Raw genomic sequence first — 11,212 nt, 5'->3', positions numbered from 1 at the left:
TTTCTTTGTTTCGTCGTATATTAACACAGATCACCAAAAAGGTTTTATGTTTATGTAATTTGCACTTAATACTTAAGAAAATCCTGTTTTTAATGCAGAACACAGACATAACCCTGAATACTTTACTTTTTTGTCTTTGGGGGGGAAAACATCTTTCATTTTTAGTTGCAAGCAGGAGGGCTTCAAAATAAAGGGATCTGAAGACAGTTTCTAGTCTCTCAGGAACACTTCTCTACACTGGTCACATCAGGAATCTTAGTTTTACTTTTCTGTGGCTTGGTTTTTGATGAACCAAAAATCTACCTGAGGACTTTTTTTTTTTTAACCACACAAGGGGTAAGAATGTCTCTCGGTCTGCTACCAGAAGTCAAGATTTCCCTGCTAAGAAAGAAATATGAGAGTTGGAGGTCATTTCAGCTCCAAACTGATCTGAAAAGTCAATCACTCCATCTGGTGGTGCAGAACATCTTCAAGTAATGAGATGAGCTTCCAGCATTCATGATTCCTTTTACGGTTTGGATCCAGATTTTTGGGACAGACATTGATCTGGTATTGCAGGCCTGGCACCACCAGACCAGGAGACATCCAATTTACTCCACACATGTCCAGAATCAATTTGAGCATTCATTTGGGGATCACGTTCTCCCAAACCCAACCAATGTAAATCCTGACTGAACTTCTCCAAGAAGAGCCCCAGCTTTTTTATGGAGTCATCTCAACCTTTTTTGGAGTTAAAATGGACCCCTAATCAATTATGCATTTCAGTCTATTGTCCCTCTCACTGTCAAACAACCAGGAAACAACTCACTGAAAAAGGAAGTCCTTGGACAACATCTTCATTTGGCTTTCTTGTCAGAAATATCCTGTCAGTTTTGCCTTTGAGCAGCAAAAGTGGCTTTGGTCCCAACAAGGTGCAGCCAATCCAGCTAATTACCTTGAGGATCAGCACTAGGACATTATTACTTTAGTCCAACAAATTATACTTTTTTTCTTTTCAAAAAAGATCAAATATTTTAAATATTTTTGCACAAGTCAAACCAGGATTTTCTTGAAACTTCTGCAGATGATTTAACGTTTTATATTATAAGAAACCAGTCTGAGATCACTCCAGCTTTATGATCCAAGGCATGATGGATCCATGCTTTCATGGTGTTGACGCCATATTCTGACCCTACCATCTGAATGTGACAGCAGAAATGGAAACTCATCAGACCAGACAACGTCTTTCCATTCTTCGTTTGTCTTGTTTTGGTGAGCCTGTGTGAATTGTAGTTTCCTGTTCTTAGCTGACAGGAGTGACAGCCGGTGTGGTCTTCTGCTGCTGTAGCCCATCTGCCTTAAGGTTGGATGTGTTGTGCGTTCAGAGATGCTCTTCTGCAGTCCTCGGTTATAACCCGTGGTTTTTATAGTTACTTTTGCCTTTCTATCAGCTGGAAACAGTCTGGCTATTCTCCTCTGATCTCTGGCATCAACAAGGCATTTCTGCTCACAGAACTGCTTCTCACTGGATATTATCTCTTTTCTGATAATTCTCTGTAAACCCTAGAGATAGTTGTGGGTGAAAATCCCAGTAGATCAGCAGTTTCTGAAATCTTCAGACCAGCCCATCTGGCACAAACACCCATGCCTACATGCCTAAATGCATGGAGTTGCTGCCATGTGATTGGCTGATTAGACATTTGCATTAACGAGGACAGTTTTGTGTATGTAACTACTAACACAGGAATTGGTCCGTAAGTGTTGTTTTACTAGGGATGTAAAAGATACATTTTGGAAAATTGATCTAAGACTGAGAGTACCAGCAGTATCTGTTCAAAACCACAGAAATGAACAAGATTATGTTGTTGAAAAGGTAAAAAAAAATCAATCAGTAAGTAAATAATTGATTTCTGGTCAGTTTTCCTTTGTTTTGTCTCTGCCTTTTTATGTATACAACACTACCAACAATACCTGAATTAATGAATTTAAGAAACTTTTATTTAACTACAAGTAAAAAAACAGTCCAAAAGACTCAGAATGTCAGTTTTTTATGTTTGAAGCTGGTTTGTCCTTTTGACATTTTGTTTTTGTTGCTTAAAATAAAAATTACTAGTAATACAAATATAGAGTTTCTCTGTTGAAAGGCATTTTTACTTGTAGTTATAACCCTGCAAAACCCACTTTTTAAATTAAAAAATTGTTTGTGTTTGGGTTTTCTAAAGTTTTTTTTTTTACTTTAAAAATGTCTTTTGTATTATTGTTTTCATTCATTTTTTTGGCTGCTGTTAAATACTATCTAAAATGAACCATAGAAAAGTTTAAAACCTTATAAGATAGTTATTATTGGCTCTCCAGGATTGGATGCCAAATGTAGATTGCATTCCATTTAGGACAAATGGATGCAATCTACATAAATAATATTCCTTTAAATTGCATCCATTCAGGTGAAAGAATCAGACTGTGAAGCCAAGTGAATATTTTATGGATTGATTCTTGGACCATATATTGAGATGCACGTCAAATCGTGCAAGAGGAAAAGACAAACCCCCCCTAGAGTTTACTTTGCTCCTCAATCTACAAACAAAAATCCACAATCTGATCAGATTATCTGCTGTCGCCACTTGAAGTGTTGGATAGTTTGCCCCAGGTTTCCGGAGATGGAGGGATTTGTTTCACAGCGGTGAATTTTTTACAGACCTGCCTCCCTCTGCAGAGAAACCTGAGCTACTGTTGGAGTCATTTCCAGCTCGTTCTGACAGCGGTTTGCAGGCTGAGCTGCTTCCTGCTTCCACGCTGGAACAGCACACAGCACTGCTATTTTACCCGGCAACTCGCTCTCTCACACAACCTCTCAAACACACCAAAAAAAACATGCCTTCCTTTTCATGAAACTTTTATTTGGCTTTTTTTTTTTGCAAAACATAAAATAAAAAAGCAAGCATAAGGGGATCACATGTACAGTAAGTATTTTACACACAGAAAAAGGAATTGTTTTTTAAAAAGCAAAAGTTTTCACAACCATGAAAAAATCTAGAACATCAACCTAAGGGTGTAGTTTGAACCAAACAGAGGAACCGCAGATTCGTGGATCCAATCAGAAATGTTTGTGTATGACTTCCTGCAGCTTTCAATCCCGCTGGAAGGAGCAGCTCTTGCCTGAGGATGTGCTGACGTTCAGAAAGGAGAATTAAAAGAAAGAAGAAAATGCGTCGCCACTTCTTGAGCCACCAAGGCGGTATAGCATTCTCAACAACCAAATTATTTCACAATAAAATACACAAAACTGGTCTTCAGAGGAGCCCGGCAGTGTTTCTGCATGTCCTCACTTTGTGTTTAACATTTTCTCCCATCTGTGCCTCATCTGTTTAAATACGTTTCACTCAGAGCTGTGTAATCCCTCCACAGACAGACAAACTTTGACCAAAAAAAAAAGGAAAACTAACAATTTTCAGCACATTTTCAAAAATCAAAACAACTAAAGGTTAAAATGCAATCCACAATTTAACTGTTCTAATCCTGTTTTGCATCTCAGACATTACACATGGAAGCCCAATCATGTGTTTGTCTTCTGGTAACTGTTTTTGAAATCTTTTTTTTGCAATAAAGTGGGATGAAAAGCAACACAAAAAAAAACATGTTATTTTCAGATCAGAAAAAAATGATGCTCAGCTCTGAGACTCCAATAAAAGCGTAAAAAAAACTACTTTTTTCCTGAAGGTATAGATATCCAAAATCCCACAAATGTGTCTTACAGGTTAAATATGCAAAAACACCGAGACGCCTCTGCAGACATCAGCCTTTTACAGCAACTTACATGAAACCAAAGCGAAACCAATAAGTCAGTGTATGATAGCTGTCAAAGAAAACAACAAAAAACAGGCACAGCAGAACTCTAAGTCTGACTTCTCCATCCTCAGAAACAGTCTGAGGTGTCCTCTAAGCAGGTCGCTACATGTATTTACATACAGTACAACGGCTTGACAGCAGTTTGCAAAAGAAGGCCGCCAGTGTGTCTCGTTTCACAGAAATGATTATTGTCGTCAATATCGTGCATCAAGTTCTGCAGATGACCATACACTCAAAAGTAAAACGGGGATTCTAAAGAAAAATACTTGCTTTTTAAAAAAAACAAACAATTTTTTGTTTCATTTTAACACCAATTTCTAAAACTACCGCAACCAAATTCTAACAAACAAACTGCCAAACCTCTCAGAACGTTATCCTAACAACATGCCGTGTCTGAAACCTCACCTGGATCCATGAACACACAAACCAAAGTCTGAGTGACAAACACCTTAAATAACAAAATATACAGAATATGTACATTTTCATGTAAAAAAAAAAAGGATGATGGTGGGAATAAAACACCACCATGCACACAGAACAGGGGAACTGAAAAACCAAGGAACAAACTAGACGATGAGAAGCATACATTCAAAAAGAAAATACTCATCTGAACAAGCATATGTGCATGTCTGTCTGTGTGTTTTTGAATGAATGTGAGTAAAACTACGGAATACTGCAAAGAACAAAGCTCGGTGGGAATGTCCGGACTGTGGGGCGGCGGCTCTCTGCAGGGTCTGTGGGAATTTCTCCGGAAAAACCGAGTGTTGGCTTGGTGTGACCTGCCGGCTGCCGCATCACAAGGTCAAAGCTTCACTGCAGAACAGAGGAAACAAAATTGTAAAATACAAAAATATGCAGGGACTCTGTGGCTACTACTTTGAAGGATTTCTTCCTCCATTCCCAACAGGGATAACTTTTTTTTGTTATTTCACGCAACATTACCTTCTTCTTAAGGGCACCCTGTATGCCTTGTGCTAAGTTACTACCCTTTTCACACACACACACACAAAATCACAGCTTGTTAAAGTTTTTACAAGTCTTTCAGTCACTGTTTGATCATCTGGCTTCACTCTCGGCCTGTTTACGACCTGAATAATCAAGTTTTCTTTACCAACTCCACTCTTTTTTTGCACCTCACTTCATGCTAAAGAGCCACTCTGATGAAAATGCTGTTTTTTTATGTTTTTAACAGGTTCTTGTGGCATTTTCTGATGTATATATTAGTAAAATTATGCTCAAAATTGCATTTCTGAGTATTTCTTTATTCAAAATTGTTGTAAATCAGGAGTTAACGAAAAATTGCTGTATTAGTGACGTAGAAAACACGCTGGGCGGAGCTACAAGCTCCCTGCTCTGCTCCATTCTGATGCATCCACTTGCAGACAAATAGATCAAGAGACGGGAAGGGGGGCACGCCTGCTCTGACCACTGGAAACACGTTGTAGATGAAAAGATGATCAGAGTGGAACTTTAAGCAAAACTACAAGAGATTGATTTTGAAATGATGATGAAAAAGCAGCTTTTTACAGATTTATTTTGCATTTAACTCCTCCTGGAGATGGGTGCTTTTGTTTCTTCACTTTTAAGTTTTTTATTGCTCAAAAGAAAACTTTAAAATCTTGAATATTTTAACTAAGACTTCAAGAAAGTGATTCAGATTAAATTATTTACCTGGACAATTAATCCTTGGATTTGGGAATTTCGAATATTTCAGTAAATAAATGTTATAAAGATTGGCTTTTTAGATTTAGGTACAGTTACTATTCATTCCTAAACTCTTTGGAAGAACATTAGTTAATAGTTCTGTAAGTAGCATGGGCCACAATTCCCACAACTAGCAGCTGGTTCTATCAAAAAAGGTTTAAACACCAATATTCTTTCAAAAAACTCTTTAAATAATTTGTATTTTTAATGGTCACTGACAAAAGGCCAAGTTAAGTGTCCCATGTTTACAATAAAATTTGAAGACCAACAAGATTCCAAGTCTATGTTTTCCTCTAATGAGTTGACCTTAAATGTTGACATTTTTACCTTTATAACTGATTACTTTGTTTAGTTTGGTTTCATCTTTCTATGCTTAAGCTCATCTATGCAGCTACAGGATTTATTTGTGGTTTTCTTATACTGTTAAAACAACAAAAATATAATAGGTGAAAGTTTTATTTTTTTATTGTGGAAAACCCAAAATATGTTCATCAATTTTCACCTTGAAAAACGTTTTGCTTTTTGAAAACTAACAACTTTTTCAACTAGATTGATTCATTCAAGTATTATTATCTTGATTTATACTTTAAGTAAATAATTAGGAATAAACTATTTACCTGTGCAACTACCTGCAGCTTTTAATAAACACTTTAAAGCATTTTAAAATATATTTTCAACTTTTTCTTACAAATCCATCAAACTTTCGTTGTTTTTTGTCCCCATTTAATTAGAAAGTATGTCTACAAATTCTTTTTCCAAATGTATCCAAAAGTTGAAGTTGTTTTAACAGAGTTTCCTTCAAAATAAACTAAATGTTGTCATTTACATTTTACATTTTTTGAAGTGAAGATTGCATTTCTGTAAAAAAAGTTGAACCCTTTGTGGTTCTTCAGCCAATTTAACTTTAGGTAACTTGAAACTTTTGACAAATTAATCCGCAGTTTAGATTTTGGACACATATAAAGGAAAATTGTGTGAATCTCAGTTGTGCTTGTACTTGCATGCTTTTAGATGAGATACTTGGGGGGATTTATTAAAAAATGTGCAACAGTTTCATATGTTTTGCCTCTGTTGGTTCATTAGCTGAGCTCTGGTATGAAATAGACAGAAGTCAAAGCAGCTAAAGATCTGCTGTGAAAAGTGTTTGTTTTTCTGTGTTTTTCAGTCAGGTTTGAGGTTCATTAAACACTTATAAAAGTTTTTTTAAATGTGTAAAAACAACATTCCCATATGTTTTCTAAAACATCATACATTGTCAAGTTTTCCTAAAATGTAAAAGATTCCTGTTTTTTTCTTCTTTTGAATTTTTTCTTCTGTTGAATTTCAACAGCCGAGGTCTGTCATTAGTCAGTGGTGCAGGTTAGTGGACTCTGCTGGGGTTTCAGGAGGTCAAACTATTCCCTCCCCACATCCGTTACCTGGTCGTTAGGACCTTTCTTCTCGCTGTTGGGAATGTTGAGGGGGGTTGTCTCAGGCTTTGCGTTGGTTTTCTTCTCAACGTCATCGGTGGCGGTCTTCTCTTTGGTGCTGACGATACAATAGAATTGTTAAAAAGTAAATCAAAGAAGATACATGTAAAAGAAAAACAGCAGTACATGTGTTTAAATACTAGGTGGAAGCTCTTTTCCCCTTTTTTACTGTCTTTTGATGTGTTGATGTGCGATTTTTAAACTTTCTGCTTTATTTGTACATTGATGGATTTTTGACCAAGCCCTTTGAAATGCAATGATTTGGAAAAATGAAAATTGAAAGAGTTGGTTTCTCTGGACTCTTTCAAATTACTTTTATATGAATGTGAGACGAAGCTATCAAACTGCAAATGCTTTATTTAACCCCTTGTGCTATCCTAGGCACTTTAACGTTGGGAGTTGGGTCATCTAGACCCACCAGACAGTGCTCTGAACCTTTTTTCTTCAATGATTTGTGATTTTCACTGGTGTCCATGGATTCCATGAAATCTTTCCACCTTTATCCACCTTTGTCATGGTAGGAAGAACACGTCAATGTAAGGGCGGGGTCATCTAAGATAGCACAAGGGTTACGACTGCGTTTTTTATGTTGATGAAATGAAAAATGGGTGTTATTGTTGTGCTGCTGCCTCTTTGCCAGGACGCTCTTGCAGAAGAGATTTTTAATCTAAATGAGTTTTTAATCCTGGTTAAATTGAGGTAAAAAAAGCTATATAAATTAAAATGTATTTAAGTCATTTAACAATAATCATCCATTTGTCTCAGCCATTTGTTATTTATTTAGTTTAACCTGGATGAACAATAAAACTGCATTTATGTCGTGAGGTTAAAAAAATAAGCCCCTTTTTGAACTCCACTGGGTCCTGTTATTCTTCAACAATAAAGAGCACTTACGCTGTAATTTAAAAAATGACACATTACTGAAAACGTTTTAGGGCATGTCTGCTGCACTGGTAAAAAATGAGGGAGGTGCGGCCTGTGTGTTGCAGCTGATTGAAGCAGATTAAACAACTTTTCCATTTTCACAAAGAATCAAAAGGTGCAAGTAAAATTTTACCGTGCTAGATAAATCATTTCCTTTATAAAGTTATCTGTTCTGTTGCGCCAACAAAAAGCTTCCAGGTCGTTGGAAAGCTTTCATCTAAAACAAGCGGCTAAACGAACATGTAGCTGCAAGCACGGAGAAGGCAGAGTGCATTGCTCCAAATGCACAACACCTGCTTTGTGGTTTTCCAGATGTGAGGGTCCGGGGGTTTGACCTCATGTTATGTGGTTTCCTCGAACTCATAAAAATGACTTTTCATCTGAAAATTCCTTTAATAACTGCTTTTCACCGTATACTGTGAAAGTGTGATCATGGGAGCGGAAGGTGGACTCACAACTTGCAGGGGAGCTTGCTCTTCTTATGGAGAAAGTAGAGAATGCTGCCGAGGAAGGCCAGCAGCAGCAGACACAGAATGATCACCACGATGATGATCCCCCTGCCCTCTACACCAGACACGCACAAAAGAAAGACAAAAAACACACGTGTGAAAAACAATACGTGAGAAATAAATCTGCAATCATGCCGAGCTTCTGATTGCAGATTTATTTCTCACTAAAACAAAGCAGAAACTCAGCATTCGTCATGTTTTCATCGTGCAGATCCTCTGAGATCAACAGAGAAAATCCTATTTATTTATTTCCATAAAACAACAAAACAACAGATATTACTTAAGACCTTAATACTGGGAGACAAAACTATTTTTTTCTGTCTCTTTTACATAGGAAAAGGAAGAGTGAAAAAAATATATAATATATATATATGTTTTTAAGCATATATGTAAATATCTGCTCTATATAAGCACACTTGTGGTATACATATAGAATTATTTTAACAGGCAAGTTTGTATCTTATTTCTATATTTGGCTACCTGAGATGAAGCAACAAACTTCATTGATTCTATTTTTGTAGCATTTCTTTCCTAACAAGTTTTTTAAATGAAAGACAAAAACAAGACACATATTTTTTTCCTTTTTTTTTTCTAAGTATGGAAGAGGGGCTAAAAAATACGATTTCTTTAATTTGACCAGGCATGAGATCTTGTATGAAGAATCTCATGTTATTATTGTTTTATGGAAATAAATGATAAATAAATAACTTTTTTTCTTCTCCTTTGCTGGAGAGCTGCTTCACTGAATTGTCCTTGGAGGATAAAGTTCCATCCATCCATCATCCATCCATCATCCAATGACATACGGATGATGCCGTCGTATGGTACCTTTACGCCACACTCTAGTTGTTAATTTGATGTTAATACTGGCCCTTTACACAAGCTGCATGCACGGTGTGTGCAAGTGCTCGTAGGACTGGGATGGGCATTGAGGGGCCGTACTACTGACTGTTTTCAAACATACCCTGCTCTGGCATTACCTAATTGGCTGGACACATTTGATCCAGGTAATATATGTATGGTACGGATATTTGGATATGAGTATGGTACGGATATTTGGAAAACATGCAAACACACCGGCCCTTGAAGCCTGGAGTTGCCCACCTCTGCCTAGGATGTCTACACAAACTACTCTGATTGTCTCATTTCTTCCTTTTCAACAGTCAGGCAGCACGTAAGGAGCACGCAATTATCAGCACTAAAGCGCTCCTTGCGAAGTGCACAGGATTTGAGGGGTTTGAGGGGTCGCTCTACCCGGTCACCTAGTGGTCTACCATCGTAAAATTTTGCTTCAGCAAACGTTATTAACCGGGAATGGACAGCTCCAAACCCACTGCTTTTAGAGGTGTTGATTGGCTGTATACACCTGACCCAGGTAACAGTGGGAGGGGCAAAGATATCTAGAAAACAAGAAGAGCAGTGGCTCTCAGTGGAGTTCTAAAATCTACGAATCTTCTAAAAAAATAAGAGGACAAACAGATTCTACAATGACCAGCTCCATTTAACACTTTGCCTTTTGCTTCAGAAATAATGATGACTCTGTTTTATCATTGCAGAAGCAGAGGAGATTTGCATTAAAAAGCCATTTATTTTGCTCAGCGTCTGTGACCTGTGGAGCTAATAAATGACTTCATTTCAATGACTGCAAATCGTCTTTCAAAAAACGCACAGAAGCAGTTAACTTCTGAAAATAAGAACATTTTTCTGAACCATTTTTACACAGTTCACAGCTAATGGAGGCTGCTGGATTTCAGAAACAAAACTAAAAGAATAAAAAACATCTGTTCTTCTGATAATAAAGTCTTCACATCACGGCTGCTGGTTGACAGCAGATAATGAAGGAAACTGCATGTTTATGTCTGCTGCTGCAGACAGTCCAGGAAGGAAAGCTGGCAAAGAACCCAGACAGAGTCAAATAAAAGCTAAATTCAACTAATCAGTAACAATATGAGTAAGTATCTGCAAATGTCTGTCAGATAATATTTAGAGAATGACCTGAATTTGTTTATATACTTTTAAAAATCAATTTCTAATTACGTTGAACCAGATAAATGTCTATAAATCCAAGTAAAGGTAAAATAAAAAACATACCCTAAAATAGTGTTTTTCAACCAGTGGCAGTTTAAAATTATCTATTCACTGACCTAAAAACATTTACCATCGCCAGGATATCAGCTCTGTGTTCATCCAAATAGGCTCTAATAAAACACTGCATAGTTAGGAATATGGAAGATCATAAAATACTTTTTTCTTTCTGTTTATTTGATTCTATTAAAGACACTTTGATAAGAATGACGGTACTTAGCCGCAGCTTAAGCGCTGTTTTAGGAAAGGTCCCGCCCCTTTAACTGTCTCCACCAATCATTCTTGGAGGCCTAATCATACGTCATCAGTCTGACCAATCAGAAGTGGTTAAAGTTTTCAGTTCCTTGTTCCGATTTAGCTCGTAAAGTCTCTCAGTTTCAACAAAAATAACAGCTAAAGCTTGTCTTTAGCGGTGTAGCTTTCCGCAGGATCCGGTGTCAGACCGTGGAACAAGTGAACAAAACAATGAAGCTCAGAGATGCTAGTCATTCTGCCTTCATACTGCATCTCCCATGATGCATTGGGTTAAAGTGACAGCGTCTCACATCAAACAGGTTTTCAATCTTCTTGATGAAATCATAGGTCAACAGTTTAGTTCTCCTTGAATGTTTGAGTTTATTAACAGCCAAACATCCCAGAGTTTGGTCCAAGTCATTTTTCTAACTGAAACACTTTTCTAATAACGTCTGGATTATT

At 37.1% G+C, this 11,212-nt stretch overlaps 1 protein-coding gene across 1 annotated transcript in view; it reads right to left on the bottom strand.

Moving 5' to 3' along the window:
• Positions 1 to 2,855: 2,855 nt before the first annotated feature.
• Positions 2,856 to 11,212, bottom strand: part of mcama (melanoma cell adhesion molecule a) — a 67,011-nt gene continuing 58,654 nt past the window's right edge. Inside the window, exons 14-16 of the mRNA XM_023962439.2 lie at positions 8,378 to 8,486; positions 6,948 to 7,056; positions 2,856 to 4,638 (exon numbers count right to left, since the gene is read on the bottom strand). Coding sequence (XP_023818207.1) covers positions 4,636 to 4,638; positions 6,948 to 7,056; positions 8,378 to 8,486 — 221 coding nt within the window. The 3' untranslated portion in view covers positions 2,856 to 4,635. The remainder of the gene's footprint in view (positions 4,639 to 6,947; positions 7,057 to 8,377; positions 8,487 to 11,212) is intronic.

Source organism: Oryzias latipes, chromosome 14 (assembly GCF_053564925.1).
Source record: "Oryzias latipes strain Hd-rR chromosome 14, Olatipes_Hd-rR_3.1".
In the NCBI taxonomy this organism is placed as follows: Eukaryota; Metazoa; Chordata; class Actinopteri; order Beloniformes; family Adrianichthyidae; genus Oryzias; species Oryzias latipes.
Note: the sequence above shows the minus strand (reverse complement) of the source record. Positions and strands in the feature narration are given on the sequence as shown.